Source organism: Acanthaster planci, linkage group LG02 (genome assembly GCF_054643075.1).
Source record: "Acanthaster planci isolate LZ-2023a linkage group LG02, COTS_SCS, whole genome shotgun sequence".
Taxonomy (NCBI): Eukaryota; Metazoa; Echinodermata; class Asteroidea; order Valvatida; family Acanthasteridae; genus Acanthaster; species Acanthaster planci.
The window spans coordinates 29,455,175-29,475,913 of NC_141778.1; the positions used below are offsets into that span (position 1 = coordinate 29,455,175).

The 20,739-nt window shown below is 42.0% G+C and overlaps 2 protein-coding genes across 2 annotated transcripts; both read right to left on the bottom strand.

Moving 5' to 3' along the window:
• Nucleotides 1-4,288: 4,288 nt before the first annotated feature.
• On the bottom strand, nt 4,289-5,941 carry LOC110977177 (neuromedin-U receptor 2-like). Its single transcript, XM_022231063.2, has one exon. The coding sequence runs from the start codon at nt 5,650-5,652 to the stop codon at nt 4,675-4,677; it is 978 nt and encodes a 325-aa protein (XP_022086755.2). The 5' UTR covers nt 5,653-5,941; the 3' UTR covers nt 4,289-4,674.
• Nucleotides 5,942-7,594: 1,653 nt separating this feature from the next.
• LOC110977199 (bile acid-sensitive ion channel-like) lies at nt 7,595-16,475 on the bottom strand. The gene is made up of 9 exons (XM_022231109.2): nt 16,020-16,475; nt 14,594-14,831; nt 13,741-13,881; nt 12,900-13,049; nt 12,319-12,458; nt 11,775-11,839; nt 11,289-11,463; nt 10,941-11,032; nt 7,595-10,220 (listed from the first exon to the last, which is right to left on the bottom strand). Exons 1-9 carry the CDS (start codon nt 16,289-16,291, stop codon nt 10,012-10,014), a joined length of 1,482 nt encoding a protein of 493 aa, XP_022086801.2. The 5' UTR covers nt 16,292-16,475; the 3' UTR covers nt 7,595-10,011.
• Between the last annotated feature and the right edge of the window lie 4,264 nt (nt 16,476-20,739).

The following is a 20,739-nucleotide window of genomic DNA, read 5'->3' on the forward strand; positions in this document are numbered from 1 at the left end:
CACAGAAATGTCACCCTACTGTATCTATTATAGTCCCGTGACTGTTGCTCAAGTTTCTTCTGAGGCATCATTTCCTGTAGTTCATTTAACTGTTCTTCTTGCGTGCATGATAGATTTTCGGTACAAAAATTCCTCTTCCCAAAAAAATGCAACTTTTATAAGTATGTTTTTAAAATGTCATTGAAGCTGCGTAAAATATTTGTAGACGTTGTTTATGTTTCTGTCTTTTTATCAAGGAAGACTTACTTTCAAGGCGATCTATTTTGCCTTCTGTGTGCTTGGGCTGGTGATCGTTTTCTCACCGGTACCCGCAATGAGTTTAAATATTTACTAATAAATTGCACGGATATTTCGATGCTTAAGTTCTGCTGAGAACCTCTCAAAATTGTTTATTTGATCTTTATTATACTGATGGATAAGGGCCAACTTTGGGGGGGGGCGCCATTTGAGGACGAAAAGTAAAATGGCGGATTAATCCCTCCTCGGGCTATGCGTTCGAGGTTGCTCGTCTTTCACTTGCTGCGCTCTTCCCCGTCTCAGGTTTCAGGGCGTAGTGTCTTTACAGACAGAATGGTAGAAGCCGTACGAGTTTGTGTACACAGCGGAGTATATTTACATGTATTGCGCACATTGCAATGGGCGCCATGTCATGTAGTGTGGTGTTCGAAACCGCACAACGAAATAGCTTGGCGTCATGCCGACATTACATTTACACCTTGTTTTTAGGGAGCACTCATCACGTGTGCTTGAATTAAACTAAAGAGTGTTCGTTTATTATTTTCCCGTTTGAATACCGGTGTCCGAACTGACAACCATTATACGCAAGCTAATTTACACATTCACCCAGAGGTCTCGAGCGGTTGAAAGGCTACGCTTTTACACAGTCCATTCTCATTTGTTGTAAGTTGTAAACCGAGAAATTATTACTCTCTATTTTTGGGCAAACCTTAGTTTCTTAGTTCTGGGTAACGGCATCAGTGGACTTTTTGTATGAAAGTAAACAGATGTACATTATTTTCAAATCCAAAATCAAAATGAATGTCGAAATCTCTGATGACTGGTGCACTAAGCTTCCAAGTGCACTATAATATTATGTATTGAATATCTTTTCCAAAAGACAGATATGATATCGTATAGAAAATCTCACGTGTAGCCTGTAACTGCAGACGGATACTGGCAAATTGCCGGCAGCTATTTTGCTTTAAAAAGGCTTGACTAGCCAGTTAGACGTCAAAATTCTTTTCTGTTAGTAAACAACCTTGTCTTCAAATTGGAACTGTTTTTGGCGGTAGAATCTTTTTCGAGTGCAGGATTACTCGCCCAAAACCTATCACAGAAATCAGAATACATTCACCTCTTTTGTTAGCAAATTGCAAAACTTATTTTACAGTTTGGTTACTGTTGCCAAACAGTCGTTGGACTAGGCCCTTTTCCAATACTCGACTTGGGCTCCGTCTCAGGCTTCGTTCCCAAAACCAATCCCTGATTACGGGCCTGAAGCGTTTAAATTAAATTAGATTACTGTAATTTCTGGCTCTCTTGCATCTTATTTGATGTTTTGTGGCACTATTAGACTAATTGCTGCGCTTACAGCTTCAAAGTCAGCTAGTTAAAAAACGGGTGAAGCCTGGACGGGGCCGAAGTTGAGTATTGGAAAACGGCCCTACTTCAAGTTTGTCTAGACAAGCCTGGTTCCCTAACGTCGCACGCAGATAGTAGCGCATAGTCAGTTATGTTGCTAGCAGTTCAACTCCAGACGCTGTGCAGCGAGCAGTGTTGTATAAGTTAAGGTCGAGATACAGTGGTCAGTTTCACCGGGGCCTGTGCAGCGTGGTGGTGTCGGTGATCTGTCGAGAGCCAAATGGTGAGACCTTTGAGTAATTGTTAGCAAGTTGGTTCACTTATCTCAAAGTGAGGGTGGGTTTGAGTGGCTGTAAAGTTGAGCAGAAGAGACTGGGAGACGTTAATGCTTGTGTGGCTCGATAGTGCTAGCTCTACTGAGTGGAGTGAACAGTATTCCTCTTTTTCGAAAGTTCCAAAGACTCACCAAAAATGCCCTTTTCATTTCATGTACCTACTGGCTTTCCTAAATGCCATAGGCAAACTTTTGGTGCATTTGGTGATATTTCCAACTTCAAATCGGTCAAAATCCAACCATTTTCGCTCCACACATGCACGACACTTAGGCCTACACTTTTAGATGCCACCTCCCATTCAAGTATGCGTGCCAAGATTTTGTTACCGCATACTCTATGTTTGCAAACATGGTCCCCCCAGATGCACACATGAGTGGCTTATACGTGGTCTGGGCACAAGACTTGTTGATTCTAAGGTTTGGGAGTACTACTAACGACTGTTTGCTGGTTAATATGTCTTGTGCCCCGACTACATATGGGCTGCTCCTGCGGTTTCGTTTTAGAGGACCATGTTCCTCCATAGAGTTACCGTGCCAACAAAATTTAGGCATGCGTATTTGAATGGGCAGAGGCGTCAAAAAGTCTATGTGTTGTACGTGTGTCGAGCGAAAACGGTCAAATTTTGACCAATTTTGAAGTTGAAAATATCACTAAAGCCCCAAAAGTTTGCCTATGGCATTTAAGAAAGCCAGTAGGTGGTGAAAAAGGTATTTTTTGGTGAGTCTTTGGAATTTTGGAGAACCGTTGTCACAGTACCATATGTAATGTCGTGGAGCATTAGTATGACCGATCGATCCAGTCCAAAATTTGAAAAAGAGGAATACTAACGCTCCACTCAGTAGAGCTAGGCTCTTGCAGTACATGTCAGGACCCCCTTGTCGGAATCAACTTTTTTGACATGTTCTCAATGTACTTTGGGTTGAATGACAAAACAAGTAATTATTGCATGTTATGCACAGCACTGTAGGAGAATTGTACCTGCTAAATATTTCTCTTTTTCCTTGTCATTAAACAGCTGTCGTCTTTTTTCATAGTGTTGCATGTGAGATTTGTGATGAAGATATTCAAAACCTCAAATATTAACCCTAACCTTACATAATACTACAAATTACTACTTGTAGTAAAATGTAGTACTGAGCGCTGTCGCTTGTAAGAGGACATGACTTTATTGTTCTCTGAAGCTATAAGATACAACAGATAAGACAATGTACCATACAGTGCTGTGGCACTATGAATGCATGGCTTTATTGTTCTCTGTACAAGTAACAATGGAAGTAACCTAGCCAGAAGTAGTAATCTGTAGCGTTAGGTCCTTCAGGCTCAGACTATTACTTAGTATTTTGTAGTGTAAGCAAAACAATATGCTTGGTGGTTAGCTTAACAGCAAAACAAATTCGTGAAAACCAGTTTTTGTCTTGGACTAAGATCGTGAATATTAATGAGCTAATGTTGATCAATCTGAATCACGACCTGAAGCTCAATCGTTCGTCATGTGCTGACCAATACTTTCCATTTTTCTGTCTTAAGTGACTGTTACCCTTTAAGAAAGTAATTAAGGACAATTTCTTTTCCTTTTACAAACTATTGAAAACTTGCTTGTGTTTTTGAATATTTTTCTTCAATAATTTGCATGTACGTGTTACTTGATGAGCAGCTAGTTTAGAAATATTCTGAAGAGAATTGTAAATTGATTTCTGACTGGTTCACTTAACCTATAGGTTTATGCATAAAATGCTTGATTAAATGTTTGTCATCCAGTTCCAATTATCCACTGTGAACTTAGAAAAGATTTATTGAGAGGCTGGAAGCGTGTCAGCCTGGTTACCAGTGGTCACACTGAGGTTTACCTGGAGCTCCGTAGCCTATCCGCCTTCGGAGCAGAAGCATCCCCCCGTCAGTTGGAAAGAGCCATATTGGTAGGGACTGTTCGTTTCGGTTGGTAGCTACACGACCGTAACACACGCAAATCATAGTCGTTAGTGAACCAGCGAAGTGCTGTGCCCTCAACTGGAGCCTCCATTGCTAGAAGATTTGCACCCTGTCTTGGTTGCGCTCAGGGCTCATAATCTGAGGCATAGGCTTACTTATTTTCAGTTTGCTCCGAGGCTTTCTTGAGGATTCTTTTGGATCATTGTGTACAGTTGCATGATTTGTTACTGTTAATCATACTAAGTATCACGGAGAGATTTGTTACGATTGTGGATTTATACTCATTCTGATACACGTCTGTTATTTATTGCAGAGTCTTCCTAGTCATGCTTAGTTCTGTCATCTTTGTACATAAAAGAGATAATAGTTGTGAACTTGATTAAGTCATAAATCTTGTGCAGAGTTTAGGGCTCTGTACTGCCTTTCTACATGTAGTTCATAGTTGTTCTGTACGACACCGTGTATACTGAGGCTTATTGAGTTCTGCCTCATCATTAAACGGTTGGCATATTTCCAAACCCCCCCCAGACTGGCCTTAGACTTGGGCCAGTTCGTGGCGCCGTTCCCCATTATGTGTGCATAGCTGTCAAAGTTTAACAGGTGTTTATTTGTGGAAAAGTCATGGCCCGCTGTCGTGTTGCTATCTCTTGCTCATCAACCGGCGTGTGGTCCACATTTATTTGTTGGACACAGCGTGTATATCGTCTTCAAAGTTGTCTCAATCCTTATAAGTAGTTAGCCATCTGAGACAAGGTTTCAAGTAGATTTTCGATGATGCATTTTTAATGTATTACCTGTTCCAAAACATTTCTATGTTGTCCTGGGCTCTTTAAAATGGATGCAGCCCTTGCGAAACCGTCGGGACCAATTCCACCTCGCGTCTTCTGGGAGCAATTCTTGGACAGCACTGCGTCAGCAGCACTCGTACACCCGCCTGGAACTGTTTGTACTTGAAGGCGTAGATGATAGGATTGATACAGCAGTTCAGCTGAACAAGTACCAGCGAGACGAAATAGAAAGTACCATTGAAGTCTATCTTGAATCCGAAGTGGAACATCAGAAACGCGATCTGATTTGGCGACCAGCAGATGGTGTACGTAATAAAGACGATGAAAAGGGTCAACAGTGTGTTTCGCCTGGCACGGACTAGAGAACCACTCAGGCTGTTGCTGTTATTCTGGCTGCTTGTCGGCTCAGCATGGACTGTAGATGAGGCCTTCTTCAGCTGATAAATGATGTGGACGTAGCAGGAAGTCATAAAGATCAAGGGTAGTAGATACTCGACGAGGAATGAAATAGTTCCCCATGAAAAGCTCGCAGCTGGAGAGAGACTGGTAAACATGCAAGTATGATCCGAGATCCGGTAGTAGAGGGCATCAGTAGCTTTGAAGGCAATCGCAAACGCCCAGACTGCCGCCAGCATGATCGTTGCTTGCTTTTTACCGAAGTAAGTCAGGTATTTCAGCGGGTGCGCGATGGCAACGTAGCGCTCCGCCGTGAGCATGACAAGATTCAGAGTAGAGGCAAAGAACAGAACCCAGAGGATTAGGTTGGCTCTCCAGATGTAGCACTGAATCGCTGCGATCACTGCGCTCTGATCCAGCTCTGTCGGCGCTGGGATGTTGCTCTGCAGAGCCATGACCAGTGAGCCGAGGAGATCGACGAATGCCTGGTTGAAGATGAAAGCGTTGGTCAGTGTTCGCATGACTGGGACCTTGACGATGACAACGCAGACCACTGCGTTACCAAGGATGCCAATTCCCCCGATAACCGTATGGAGGAAGGGCAATTTCGACTGCACTTCCATCTTCAAGATGTGCCACTATCAGCAAATTTAAGATAGGCCTAAGATGGGGTCTGGAGGGTAGTGTTACATCTTTTCCAAATGCCAGCACCCCACCCAACACGTTATTACATCATCGTGCTCACAGTTGGACCTTCTATTACCTTCCTTATATAATGTTCGTGTACCGTTCATCGGCAACCCAATTATTTGAGGTACTCCTGGCTGAAAAGAAAACAAGAAAGCTGCATAATGGCTTTAGTATTGCGCTCACACGCATGCAGGCTCTAATCTTGGAAAATTTGTTGTAAACGTAAGAGAAGCAAAACCATTAGCAAAATTGAATCACTGGCCGACCGGGGTTCGTTCAATTATTCCTTTGGGTTAAATTGACAAGCAGCGCAGCACAACGGCTGAATCTTTGCGGTTTTAATTTTCTTAAAAGCGACGGAGGAAGGAACAAGGGCAGAAAAACGTGTTCATTGGATTTCAGGCGCTGTATGTATATATAGAAGGGAATTCTTGTGTCGTCACGCTGTTATTTGTAATAACTCTACCAGGGGCCAATTTCATAGAGCTGCTTAAGCACAAAATTTGCTTAAGCGCGAAAAAAACCTTACTTAATGAATCAGGTAACCTGCCAAAACTCCATGTGATGTATATTGTTTTGCGATTGTATTTAGCTTTTTTTTTTGGTTAGCATGACAATCAGATAGAGTTTGAGCTGGTAACCTTTGTTAATTGAGCAAAGTTTTTCCCGCTGAAGCAAATTTTGTGCTTAAGCAGCTCTGTGAAATTGGCCCCTGTATTGATTCATGTAGAAGTAAAATTCCATAATTGTCTTTACGTTGTTACGGCTCGAGTCATGGGTACAAATTGTATTTGTATGAAGATGCTTATTCATGTAGAAAAGGGGCGGAATTAGACTGTATTTCAAAGCATCTAGCATGGTCACGTTTTACACTATAATTTCAAATTATACTTTTTAAAGCTGAAAACGAAGTATCCAACCTAAGATTAGAAAATGTGCAAGCTTACCATCAACGGATAATAATAGCTTGCCATTGTCTATTCATATATATGTATCGATGGGGAAACAATTTTAAATTCTCCCTTCAAGAATTTTTGACGAACTTTTCACTCCGAAACTTTGTAGTCATTATTAATTTAAAGGCCGGTTCTGCAGGCGAATCTGAAAGTGAAGTGAATTTGACGTCATGAAAGATTTGCAGCAGAATGTCGCACGAGTTGCGTAAATGTTTGCTCTGCCGCCACATGGTCGTGTTTGTGTTCGCCTTTGCGCCACACATGAGCCGGCCTTTAGAATGTTCAAATCTCATTCCAACCACTTTCTTTGGAAAAAAAATTGAATCGTTTCTTCTCACAATTGTTTTCACATAGTTGCGTAAAACTTGTAAGAAAATTGCTAACAGTTTTCTACTCATAATTAAAGCCCGCCAGCGGCATCTGTTCAAGTGAGGATTTCATCATCTTTTGATGTTTCTTTTGTAAACCGATTAAATAAGTTGACTTGTCGCAAATTCACCAATTCGAGTGAAACTGTAATTCAGAATGTCATTGACGATTTTTACCTCGTATTAGAGATCTGTTCAGCATAATTCAGCATTTTATAGAACGTGTGCGATGTTTCACAAATGTAGTCATGTCATGTGTTGTTAAAATAATAACCATTCTTAACACCAGTGTATTTGCACAATGAAACAAATGAATGCAGGCGACACACAATAGAGTGCGCCACCAAGAGGTTGCCACGGAAATGTCATATTTGCAGTGCATTTGGGAATAATCGACAACTTCTGTTCGCCGGCCACGCTCGTCATATTCCTAAGGGGGTTGGTTCGTAAGCCCCTGTAGCTTTACTTTTATAACAATGACCACCAAGATATCACTTTAAATTAAATAGTTCTATTTCCATCACAAGCTTCCTAGTTGTATGTCAAGGCACAACGGACGCACCACCCGTTGGGGGGGGGGGTTACAGGGCTCTGCCTTGGAACCTGACATGTCACATATCTCAGGTTCTGACTTTATGGAGCATGACCTGTCTTGGAATGGGAACAGACTAACCTGTCTGTGGACCTGACTCCGTATGACTTTACTTTTGACTTGTCTGGGGACATGACTTGAACATCCCTGTAATTGGACTTTTCTAGGGACCAGACGTCTTGGGTCCTTATTTGTGACCCGCTCGTCTTGGGACCTGACCTATTACCATGACCGATCGATATTTGATTTTTATACACTTAATTGCAATCTGAGACACCTCCGACAGGAACTACGTAACAAGGTTGTGCGGTCATGAGAGCACCCCCGGAATTTCCCCGAAAATGCAGAATAAAAAGAGGTGAAAAGAAAAGAAGGAGGAACGAAGATAAATTTGATGGAATCAACGCTGTTGGGTGATCTGTTTGCGATCCAACCGGCACCCAACGTTAAGCAAAACAGTTGCTTAGCAATTTTACAGTGTACATAACTGCACAATATCACATGAAAAATCTTTTCATTTCTAGTTTATCTTTTCTAGGCTCGACACTTAACGGCACAACCAGAAAGCGTGTATCTGTTGTAGTCGGTTGGATTACTTAATAGTTTGTAGAATTTGCCCCTCTTATGTTACGAGGAATCATGTCACTACACATGTACAGTGCAGCCGTGCTAAGTAAACTTAGTACATTAAGAATCTTACACCATGAAGGTATCTCCACGGATATATTTATCACGCGATGGTTGAAAGCTTGTCTTCGATCGTTAAATGTGAGAGCGCTTACTATGTAATCTGTGCATCTAGAGCCGTGTTTGTTTCCGATACGGATCTGGATCACGGTCAATGATCCGTCGTTGGTTTACGGACACCAAAACTCGCCTAATGGATGCTGCGAACCAGCTTTAGAATCACTGATCAAGACCAGGTCCGTGTGAAACAAACAGCCTTGGGTCTCCGAGGACACAAGAGAATACTTAAGTAGTCAGTGTATAGCCAGGCCTCGGATACACTCAAGACAGTCAGTGCAGTACTGGGGTACTTTAAAACAGTGTTGTTAAACACCAGAAGGCAGGGGGCAACTTCCCCGGAGGCATTTTGTCCATTTTCTTTTCATGAACCTAAATCACTTGCAAAACGGTGCCACAACCTTTCTTTGCTTTCTTTATTAATATGATAGAAAAGTTTGGACATTCATTTTTGGAACAAAAAAATCACCCCCCCCCAAAAAACCCCGGATCAGCCATTGCTTTAAGATAACCTTTAGTCAATCAGGGTCGTTAGGTCTCAGAAGACCGAGAAGAACCCTTACAAAATCAAAGTAGCAAAGTTTGAGATACTTAAGGATAACACCTCAGTAATCAGTGCAGCCAGGCGTTTGATATTCTGTATGACAACCATCATGATATCGCAGCCAGTGCGGAGATGCTAAAAGAGACACCCAAGATGTCTGTGCTGTCAGTGCTTGAATGCCAATTGAGAACCCTTTAGTAATCCGTGAAAGTAGGTCTGGGATATCCCAGAAAAACCCTACCAAGTAATCGACCAGATCTGGGATATCGGTACAGTATCTCAGACTTACTACAGTCTAAATGAAGTCCAGGCAGTTCTTAAAGAGGTCTGCAGTGAATTTGGTACGTGTATAAGATTTCACACAAGTTGCAAAAAAGCGAGGGAGTACATGTAATTGATTTTTCACAGTCTTGTTTTTATGACACTATTAAAAGCTGAATTTTCTTCTCACAGTATCTGTCAAACTTCGGCCCCTGCATCAGTTGGTCCTGCACGACGTAATGTACACTTTGTGGGTAGTTTATTCGTGGAAAGAAGACCGAATCAACGGTAGGCGATGGCGTATTAAGGTCAGAAGACGCTCTGATTCCTTTAGTCAATATGTTAAATTTTGTTTATTGTCTATGTACACGTAATTTGTTTTTTAAAAATGATTTTTTTAATTGTCAATATTGCATGTGAAGCGATTTTTAAACAGCACGTTGATAATTGCATGTCAGGATTCTCGGGTTCATATCGCTCAGAAAGGTTTACTACAAACCCTTAGTTTTTTTTATTGTTTTGTAATACATTTTTGTTTCTAATGCAGTGATCCATACATAAATCAGGTGAAAGCTTTAGGGTCCGTAATCAGTAGTCCTATATATAAAATTGAAGAGAAATGCATTCACTTTGTGACATGAAGGAAAATTGATCGTCCAAAGCGTTTAGGCCAGGCTTTTAATCACAGCTCAATATAATAGATACACAGCCTGTGGGTCCTTCACTGCAAAAACTGCGATGTTTAATCTAACACTTTTTGGTATCTGTGCGAAACCTCTGGTTCGATGTAGACACCAAAAGAATTGTTTGTAATTTTGGCACTTTTGTCATGTCAGTGTGCTGTCTTTAGACCCTGAAGTTTGTTGGCCTTCTTCCATGACCACTTCTTTAGCTGACTCGTGTGTAGGTTTACCGTCCACTTTGATGCAGGTGGTGGTCATCCAGCGGCCCGCTTTGCAGCCGAGATAGTGAAGAACCTCGGTTACCGTGATGAAGCTGGCGCCGAGGAAGAGGCCGAGCTGCCCACCGATGTCGCCTGCAGCGTTGGTAAGAATTGCAAAGTGGAATTCTAATTTAATTGGTGGTCTTTAATGCCTTAATTGCTTTAAAATACTTTTGTCGGTCTGAAAGAGAGGAGTGCGGTCAACTCGTGAACGCCGTTTAATATAAGTTGTCAGAAGCGCACAGTATGTGGGGAAATCAGAAACTAAAGACAAGTTGTTCACGATCATGGTTGACCTTTGTTGACAAAAACAGCCAATTCCACTTAATTTCTAGTTTCTCAGATCAATTGAGAAATTTCCACGCAGAAACGGAATTCCTGTCATTTTGGTCAAATCCTCGTGGTCGATACTTGGCATACAGATGCTCTCAGTTTGTCAGAATCTTTTCGTTTCGGGACCAACCACGACGTGTTGCTGGTAAACTGCGCACACTCTTTCCGCGGCAGAGAGCACAGAACCCCGTCTTTTTTTCTCACTATTTCGGTCGATTCCAATGAAAACACCAATCTGAATCTAATCCAAGTACCGGACGGTTAATCTTTACCCTAACCTCTGATTGACCGACTTTTTTTTCAGAAATTCCATGCGCTATTCTTCAACATTCAGGTCACGTTCTGTAACTTTAAGGAGAACACATCCATGCATAGAAATAAAACCGACATCACTGACTTCATTTGATATTTTGGCGCAAAACGATAATTATAATTGTATCAATCGACCAGTACTTTGTAATGAAGGTGAATCAAACTTACTGATTAAAGCTGACGGTGTGATTGCTTCTGACTGCACGTATTTCTCGTAGTTAAGAGTCTCGTAATATACGTCTAAAAGGATCCAATTATCCCTGGGTATAATGGGCAAAATGGTGTGTGTCAGATCTCTGGGGGGACCACAATCTAGGGGATTCAAATAGGATCATTACATCATTTCACCAATTGAAACTGATCTTTTGCTAATCAAGTCCATGGACAAAATGCAAGGAGACTTTGCCTGGACAGTCTTAAGCGTGGGTTTCAGGCCGGCTCAGGAGAATGAACGTGACTAATGCCCGAGCCGCACGTATCTTTTCCTAGGTCTTGGTGTCTCAAGTCCACAATCACCTAATGTAGGTCTCTGGCAGGGTGTCATTGATGCCCTCCTGTCTCAACTCCTCCCATATTTCGTCCCTCAGATTGTTGCTGGGCAAGGTTGCCATGGACAGCGAGGTCCGGAATTCGCTGTAGTTGCAGGGCAAGGGACAGCCGCAGCCCGCCCTCTCTCCACTCCTGAGTTTCACTATGAGAGAGAGTATACAAAAACCCGCAGGCTGTTTATAGAGGGTTTTCATGGCTGCTATCTTTCAGGCCAGTGCTTTTGTTCCACAGGGTCTGCATAAAGGGATTTCCCTGTGGGAACAAAAGAGCTGCCCTGTAAGATGGCTGCCATGCAAAGCCTGAATTGTACCCTTCCTTTCCCTGATATAAAGAGTGCGCGTAAGTTCTAGGTTCATCGATACATGAATTCATTAATCATGTCGGCCTGTCTTGAGATTTGTTACGGTACGCATCTTACGTGAGCTTGAACGGAGTTCATTTTACTACTAATACCTATGACTGGAATGGCGCAGTCCTTGACTTGAGTAGGGGTGCATTCCACAGCATTGCCGGGATGACTGCAACATTGAAATAAGTTAACAAAAGGTTCTCATTATCGATACTATGCTAGCAGTCCATGTACTGTTTCCTTATCGATTTTTGTATCCGTTTTGCCAGTGTCAGAATTATGATGTGATGTGTTGTCTTAGAGGGTAAGTGTTGTCCATTTCAACTTTCTGCACTTGCTTGTGTATATCATAATGTTATGAAAATACAGTTGATTCACAATAGTGCGCCTCCAAGAGTTTGCAACGTGTTGACCAATCACAGTGCGCGGAACCTGTCGACCCTCTCCAAACGCGCATTGGGTCAACAGATTTCGTGCGCTGTGATTGGTCAACGCGTTGCAAACTCTTGGAGGTGCACATTCCTCTTGATATAAGTCGCGGCAGGGGAATTTTCAGGTCTCAAACTGTTGTGTGCAATCTGGAATTACATTCACTTGCACGTGCCTGGGGAGTTTTATTTTTGAACTAACGACTGAGGTAGCTACTACCTGAACAGTCTGCACTTGCATTCCTCGTCGATCTTCCGAGCTCGACACTCGATGACGCAGCCAGAGAGCGTGTATTTGTCATAGTAAGTCAGACGCCTCGATTTGTCGCATTTACCCCACGGAGGTTCAAGGTTGCCATACTGCAAAACAGACTTATTGATTTATTTTGCCCTAAAACCGTGTATGGGTACATAAGAGAGATACCTCAGTAACTTGACTTAGACAACCCAGAGTTAGCTGTCTACACTATGCCGTCAAGTATAGGCCTAACTGATTTCATACTATGTTTCGTCTGGAATTTAAACACCTGGGATTCAGTTTAGTTAGGATTTTCTTTCAAATTTCGAAGATTTTTTATTAGATTAATCGAAGACAGATTGTTGTGAGGCCCGAAAGGGAATCACAGGTTGGTATGGGCACGCTGCGTGCAGATACGTTTTGTGAGTGTATGGTACAAACACATGCCATCTTTTTTTCGTCCGAATGCGCACAGTGTCTCTTTTCTGCCATACAAAAGACGGCAGCAAGTTGGCAATTCTGAACCTATACACACCGGTTTAAAATCTGTCACTCAGACGTACCTCAATTTTCCGTACGCCAACGAACGCGTGGACTCCAGGAGCGATTGCCGATCCTTCCGAATCGATAGGGGGCGGTGTTTTTTGATCGTGAACCAGAATCTTCAACCCGGCTTCCACATAGCCACTTTGTAAATGCTGAGTGTATTCCCGCTGAAATAATTTAAAAGGCAGCAACTGAGAGATGGAGTTGAATAAACTTCCATCCGTTGAACACTTAGTCAGTGTTGTTTATTTGAACTTGCATCTATTGGTATGGGCGTTCTTTGATACATTTTAAAATCTTAGTTGTCAAGACTTTTTATTTCAACATGCTATTCTGGAACTTTCGTTTATCGATTTACCCAAAGCAACTCATGCATAATTATCCAAAAGTACAGGGCGGTCGGCATTTGGAATCGTACGCGGAAACCTCATTACCGAGACTGTCGGCACTGAATCGGATCGACAGCAATGAGACAATGCAAAACATTGTATTTTTAACGTTGCAAGAAAGCACCGATTTCGTGGATGGGTGTGACCATCTGGGTACTTGTGGTTATCTTCAAGCTAGTGTGTTTCAGGTGCACCCCAAAAGTTTAATTTCCATACTGTGGTACTGTCTTCCTGTTCCTGTGGTGTGGACTTTTTTTCCCACCATGAGCCTCTTGGTAATACAGGGTAAAACAGCCATTTATTTAATTTGCTTTCTATCTAACGAAACTACATCTGCATGGTCGCTGCCCATTCAGGCTTCAGTCGTTTAACAGTCCTATCCTGTTTTCGAGAGTTGCAGCTCAGGTGATTGTCACCGTGGGACTGAGCAAAAGTCCGTCTTAAAATGTAATCAGTGTCTGCAACCAACCTGCAGAATGTCAATGGTCATCACTAGGCCGTTGTCGCTTCCGGGTTGGGTCTGCTTTAAGATCGGTACGTCCTTCTCCCCGTCCTCACCAGAGTTGAAAGTCCAGCAGTTACCGAATGGAGTGAACACATGAGTGAAATTCTTGGGAAAAGGTTAATAACAAATAATGTGAAGCAATGATTATATGTTGGTGTTGCCGTTGGTGGCGCTGTCGTAGTGTACACGAATAACGTGTGACGTGACCTCAGACAGGCACAGCTCATAATGACTCGATTACACTCTTGTTCTCGAAGCCGGGTAAGCATGGTGGCTGAGTGTGGGCAACAGACAACTGCCCTTCGCAAAATCTTGTGAAGGAAGAATAGGCGCAAAGCCTCATGGGTAATGTCTGCTGCTTCAACAATACTAACAGATTTAGGAAATACATTGTACAAGGATTCTAAGAACTTATGTCATACGGCCCCATTAAGACAATATTAGATAATCCTATCACCCGTGCGAGGGCAGGGTGGTTGATCGAAGAGACTGGACATCAACGGATAGGAAATCCAGATCAAAGAGTTCAACGGACTAACATCATAGAATGATGATGTCCACTTTGGTCACACACACTCTGACGTTTTTCAAAATTCTTGTGGGGAATTTATGTTGCTCTGTTTTGTTACTAAAAATGAGCGTCTCTTATGTAGAAACACTTAATTTGTGATGAGTGCGCGATGGAAATTACTTATTTTTGAGTAAATTCCAATCAGTTTCGTGAAATTCTTGTGGGGTACTGTTTCAGAACCCCACAAGGGCAACGAATGTTCTGAGGTACTTCTGGTACCCCACAAGGCACCATAAACACACGCACCTTTGCCGTACAGCTGTTCCTATTACTCTGCCACAGGCAGCCGAGGAGGGTGTCCTCGTCCATTTGGAAGCCCGTACGCAGAGTGAAGTTGGTGAATCTGAAGTCAGAGATGTCATCAGGCGGGGGCGTCCCGCCGACTGATGAGTCGTAGTCGTAAAAGTCGTAGTCATAATCGATATATCTTTGGTAGGCCCTCAGCTTGGCCACATCAGCTTCCGTTAGCGCTGACTTGCGGTATCTGTGGACGGTAATGTCAAAATGAATGGAAACGTTTTAGAAAAGGTACTAATTTGTAATTTAATTATATTCAAATGCGCCCTAAGCCACATTCAAGAAAATGGAAGGAAAGCATGTAACCAAAAATATTCCAGCGTTACACTTTTCAACGGGTTACTGGGGATGAAGAGACTCTGAAAACACATGCACAAATGAATTCCCTGTGAATATAGAGATTGGGAAGAATAAAACAGCTCAAATGACTGTCACAAGAACCGTTTGCTACTAACTTGATAATCTGTTAATCCTGGGTATAACTCGCTTACGAAATGATATGTGTGCTTTGTTTTGAGTAAAGTTTTAATTGAAAAAGTTTTAAAACTATATCTATTTTTAGTCTTACAAAAATGGGAAATGCGCCCCTCCATAGCTGCATACATGCCATTGCATATTTATCAGAATGAAGATCACATGTTATATTGTATTGCAGTCTTTCCCCAGCTGGTTAAAATCCGATCGATAGAGACTTATTGCTCATGTGGCCTAGTGGTGAGGGTGTGAAGCTTCTGATCATAGGGTCGGGGGTTCGAATCCAGCTGGTGGCAGCATGTTGTGATCTTGGGCAAGTCATTTTATCCCTATGTGCCTCTCTCCACCCAGGAGTAAATGGGTACCTGTGAGGGCTGACACGGTTATGTTCAGCCGTTCGCGCCGATCTGGCAGCATTGGGCTGGTATACTCCCCAGGGAGCTGAGATGGTTTCAGGAATGTTCAGATGATGTGTGAGCCCAGCTGTGCGCAGGGATAATGATAATACTGCGCATGAAGACTTTACAGTATTATGCGCTTGATAAGAACTGTTCATCGTTACAAAATAAAAACGCTGCTACCCCCTCAAAAGAAGCCGACCACGCCCACGAAACCTCTTTTTTCTTGTTAATCAGTTCGTCGGATCTTACGAGACGTTCCTTAAGTATGACAACAAAAGGACAATGTCGAATGGGCTCTTAAGGCTACTGCACGGGTGTAAAGATGGATACTTACACCATCAAAATCATTATTTAAACAGCAAAGTGCAGATGCACAAACATTTTGAAAATTATTAATTGCAATAGCTATTTTTGCAGAGGTACACATATAAATTCAGCGGGGCGGTTACGCTGAACTCCCTATTTAAGGAACATTCGGTGCAGCGTGGCAACTGACCCACCTGTTGAAGTTACAAATTGTCACCGCTGGGAAGTCCAGATCTCCAACGTATTCCACCGACACCGCCGTGGTCGCCTCGTGCAGGAGGTAACGCTGGAACCGGTCGGTGATCTGCCAGACGCAGACGCCCAGACAGCCCAGCAGTATGGACAGCCACAGGAGCTTGACGGGCAGCCGGGTGCTGTCGAAGATCCGGGCAATGCCGTGCAGGGTGGTGTTGGCGGCGAACTCGCGATCGAGATCGGTCGTTTTACCGCTTGCACTGCCCGTCATTTTCGCCACAAATGCGCTCCTTGAATGTGTTGATTATTTACAGAGTCGATTCCACTGGTTGCTGTACGAGGAGCGTCAGTAAGCACGACACAGCAGCAAGAGACATGAAGGGTCGCAAATAGACATGCACATGACTATCTGTTGGCTTGATTTATGCATGTATCACGGGGTAACGTTATACGCTATTTTTTCCCTGTGCAGATGTTTGTGACGAGCAGGGTCACTGAGCGTAGCCAAACACTGAGAGACATGACAGGTCACGAGCACGACTTCCAGAGCACGGTCTGTCGGCTTGATTTTACCCATGTGTCACTTGGACTCGAATCAAGTCGGACTTACTTTGCTCTTCCCCAGTCTGCCAGCTTTCAGCCTGTACGCACTACACGGTCGTCGAGCTCTTCCCAGCAGCTCGCTTAACCCTTATAAGGCGCCTTCATTTGACAGTCCTTATTGTACAACGTGTGTCATACGTCATCAGTCAGAAAGTCCAGCTTGACGGATAAGCCAATCGGACCTCCGTCGGTAATATGTAGTTATTCATAATTGCATATGAACGACATGATCTTGCATAATGTATACGGAATTTCCACCAATCAAAGTAGTCAGACTTGTAGACTCGTTCATTATAATGTAGGTACGACGTAAAAACAAGTTCGGCAATGTGATTGGCTGCTACCACTTTTGGTAGATAAGCCCATTCGCTGTGAACAAACTGTAGGCAGACAGTCAAGTCGGGATTTCTGAACTAAACTTATAGTAATAAGTGGACAAAAGAGGGCGCAAAGCAAATAAGGGTGCGCCGTCTCGATATGTGTAACTGAAGACGTCACAGAGATCCCGACTTGAGTCAAGTCTATGTGTCACTTGACAACGCCATACGCAAAATACATTATTTCTGGCCATTCCGCCGATAATCGGTTTCCTACAAGGAAAGGTTCTGAAAATTTTGGACAAAATCGATTTTGATGAACTTCAAAGAAAGGCATTTGTGTGGTTAAACGATATTCGCCCTTACCCATTGATGCATTTTTTTTCCTTTTTAAGTACTAACCAAACGTTAACGTTTGGTGCCTGTATAGTCTAACAATAAAAGAATGAGGTTCCAACTCGTTCTTATCGTGACTGCTAGCCGCATGTGCGGTTCTTTTTTGGCCCGACTTGAATAGGTCTGTACACTTTAAGTTCATCAAAAACGGTTGTAACATGCATGGAACATCTAGTGTCATAGAAGTCGAGCAAAGTCTCATTATAAAAAGTTAAAGAGCAATATATATCTGCATGTATACAGTTGGTGGCAAGTTTTATTTTGTCAGATCTAGACCCCCTGGGCGAAGTTAAAGTACTGTAGTAATGTTCCAAATAAGTTTGTCTATAGCTTATGTTTGTTGTATTTCTAAAGCTGCGAAGGTCGCAAGGGAAAACGAATACGAACGCCAAATTGGGACATGAGGTCCATCTTCGTGCGGTGAATTCGCAAAGGTTAAACCTATTTCAACCCGGGTGAATTTTGATAGAAATGTTAATGTCACCGTCGCTCTATAACCCGCCTGAAGTATGAATTAATTAATTAAGGATACAATGCCTGAACATTTCCTCGGCAAACTGTGTACCAAAATGCATCATCACCACACTTCGACGTGGAAAAACAGTTTGAAATGGGAACTAAAAATCTGAACATATTGCATCTGTGATAGCACCATTAACTTATAAAGCAAGAAGAAAACCAAAGCACCAAAGGAAAGCTGTCCTTCTCAGAACAATTAAGCCTTGTACAAGAAGACTGAGTAATGTAAGATCCGAACAAAAAAGACTTGGAGATACAAATGAACATTACAGGTTTGAACTGTGGCGCATAAATTTATTTGCTTTTTATATATTAACTTTAAATCAACCGAGGATGTTTTTGCAAATGTACTTCTTACATCAAACCGGTAAGGGCCCACAATAGACTTACAGAGGGCCTACACGCCTGACGTATACATTTAATAATGATGAATGTCATTTAAAGTGGCGTATCAGGGCTTAAGTACTTAAAAGCAGATAGATGTAACGGTCAGGTCACTGCCTCTCTCGTCCTGCTTGCGGCAAAAAGTGTGTAGCTTTATGTTCGAGAGATCTCTTCTGAATTGGCAAACACTTGGAAGAGTACTTTGTTTGTTTTCACTTTTTGAGAAAATCAGCATTAACAAGAAACGGAGCCTATTGCTTTTGTAAAAACAACAACCGGTTGTTCATATTATTACACCATATTTCAGTCGTTGCCCGGGGCCAAATTTCGAAAGACAAATTCATTAAAAATTAATTGTTACATTACTTTAATCTTTTCCCACCAAATTTCGAAAGGCTAATACATTAAAAAACTATTGTTAAATTGCAAAAGCATTTAAAACTTTCATAATACTAAAAATATCACATAGGTTAAAAAGGCAAAAAATTCTAAAATTAGTACGGTTACAAAGACCACTCAACCTAGTAAACAGGAATTATTTGGTAACTGGCAACAACTTAAACAAAATTAAATGATAACATTACACACATCTGACCTTTAAAGTGTTGATAAAGTAAGGGATCGGACTTCGAGGGAAACGCCCAGTTCTCACAGTGGTTCGGGTAATTGGGTCGTTCTGTTCCGTAGGTTCCTACCATGACTTGTTAGCCTGGTATAAGGGGCAAGCGTGTGGTTCGTGAGCGTCAAAGGCATTAAATCATTTTATGCAGTGCATCACTCTAGGAACTGTACTGGCTCGCCATGAAGGTCACGCAGGCTGGTTTCTGTCTCCTTTGGAGATTTTTGGTTTTCTCCTTTGATACAGTAGAATGCCATACAGGCATACAGGAATGCCATACAGAGGGGGATTTGGGGAATCAACGAACCTTTCTCTGACGCCAATTAATAATAATAAAATAAAGAAATAGTTGAAGTAACAATTATAGTAGAAATGAAAGTAGACATCTGTAAGGGTTGTTATTTGTACATCAGTAGCAATGCAGTGATTTGGAGAAATTCCTGGATCCGCTTTTGGCCATATCACATCCACGAGCTCAACCACTGGTTTAATGTAACGGCTGTAAAACAACGAGGTTTGTCGCAATCAAAACCAAATCGTTTTTAGCGGTCACAAAATGAAAAGGCATTTGCTTGCCTGGTTTATCGTGATCAACTTCAGCCTTCCCTTTCTGATTCGTTTGACAACAAACTTTCAAGTTTTTAACTCTTGTTTCACCATTTCAAAGGGTATTTTACTGCCTGTTTTGTTTCTAAAGTAATGAGTATTTCCATATTCAATTGTAAAACAGTGATGTCAAACCAGGAAGAAAGCCTCAATGCTACGTTGGTTTGTACACAAACAATCCTGTATGTTGTAGATTTGGTTTATTTTTTTTGGCTGATTCGTTGCTGCTCAAGCGTGTATCAATAAGCAGGTATCTATCCCTTTTTTTTTTTAGAAAAGTTTTCATTGAGGAAATGCTTGTTGGACCCTTTGAAGAGAAAAACCATCCAATGACATCACAGTGCCCTCTGTTGTCCGGGAAGCATGGATAGTTGTAAGTGTTGACAACAGTACATTTTACATTGCATTTAATCTAATTGGAATGTTAAAGAGTTTTCATATGCATACGTCGAAGAAGAGTACATAGTTTCGGGAAAATGCGTCGAGGGAATAATTCATTGCTGTTGCACTGTTAAAAGATCTGCCAGGAAAATATTGCACTAAGTACCTGGAGAGCACCGATCCGGTTCAGATGTACCTCGCATACTGCCCATGTAGACAGATGTGAAATAACAAGAACAGGTCTAAAAACAACACATCGAACAGCTTCAGCTACAGTGTTAAGATACACGGTTTAGACAATAGAGCAAGCGAAACGGTATGCACCATAAAACACGAATTTATTTTCTATTAAAAAAGGCAGAATTAGTTTTAATGATAACAATGAACAATTTGCAACTCTCTTAAAATTTGAAATTATTCCTGGCTTCAGTCTGCACCTACTGAGCAACACAGTTACATTTGATATTTCAGAGAAATGTTTCATTATGATATTAGTAGCATAAAAGCTGAGCATGACATTTAAAAAATTTCAGAAGCAGAGGACGGTACCAAAATAGTTACATATCACCCGATCAAACGTAACGAGGCTTAAGGCATATTTTTAGTCATATTGCTGTAGTTTGCACGACAAGGAAAAGACTGATACCTTTGTTCTGGCGTATCATTGCGTTTTGCCTCATGTTTATCATATAAATACTCACAGGCCTATAACCAACATTACGTTGGTTATACGTGTTGTTACATTTCATATTGATTTTCGTTGACCCAAGCTCTAGTTGGCGGCTTTTGTAAGAGAAAAATGGCTCCAGGGACTTGCCACCCAACTTGTGAAGCTGGGCCACAAATTTGCTTCAGTTGAATGAATGCGTGTTTCATATAGTTTCCGGACGCATG

Excerpts from the sequence above, each read along its gene's own strand:
- LOC110977177 (XM_022231063.2), bottom strand. The coding sequence starts at position 5,652 with ATGGAAGTGCAGTCGAAATTGCCCTTCCTCCATACGGTTATCGGGGGA.
- LOC110977199 (XM_022231109.2), bottom strand. The coding sequence starts at position 16,291 with ATGACGGGCAGTGCAAGCGGTAAAACGACCGATCTCGATCGCGAGTTC. Across the intron at positions 11,464-11,774 it reads CTGCGCCATTCCAGTCATAG|TGAAACTCAGGAGTGGAGAG; the intron begins GTATTAGTAGTA and ends TCTCTCTCATAG. Across the intron at positions 10,221-10,940 it reads CACACCGTCAGCTTTAATCA|GCGACATCGGTGGGCAGCTC; the intron begins GTAAGTTTGATT and ends CCAACGCTGCAG.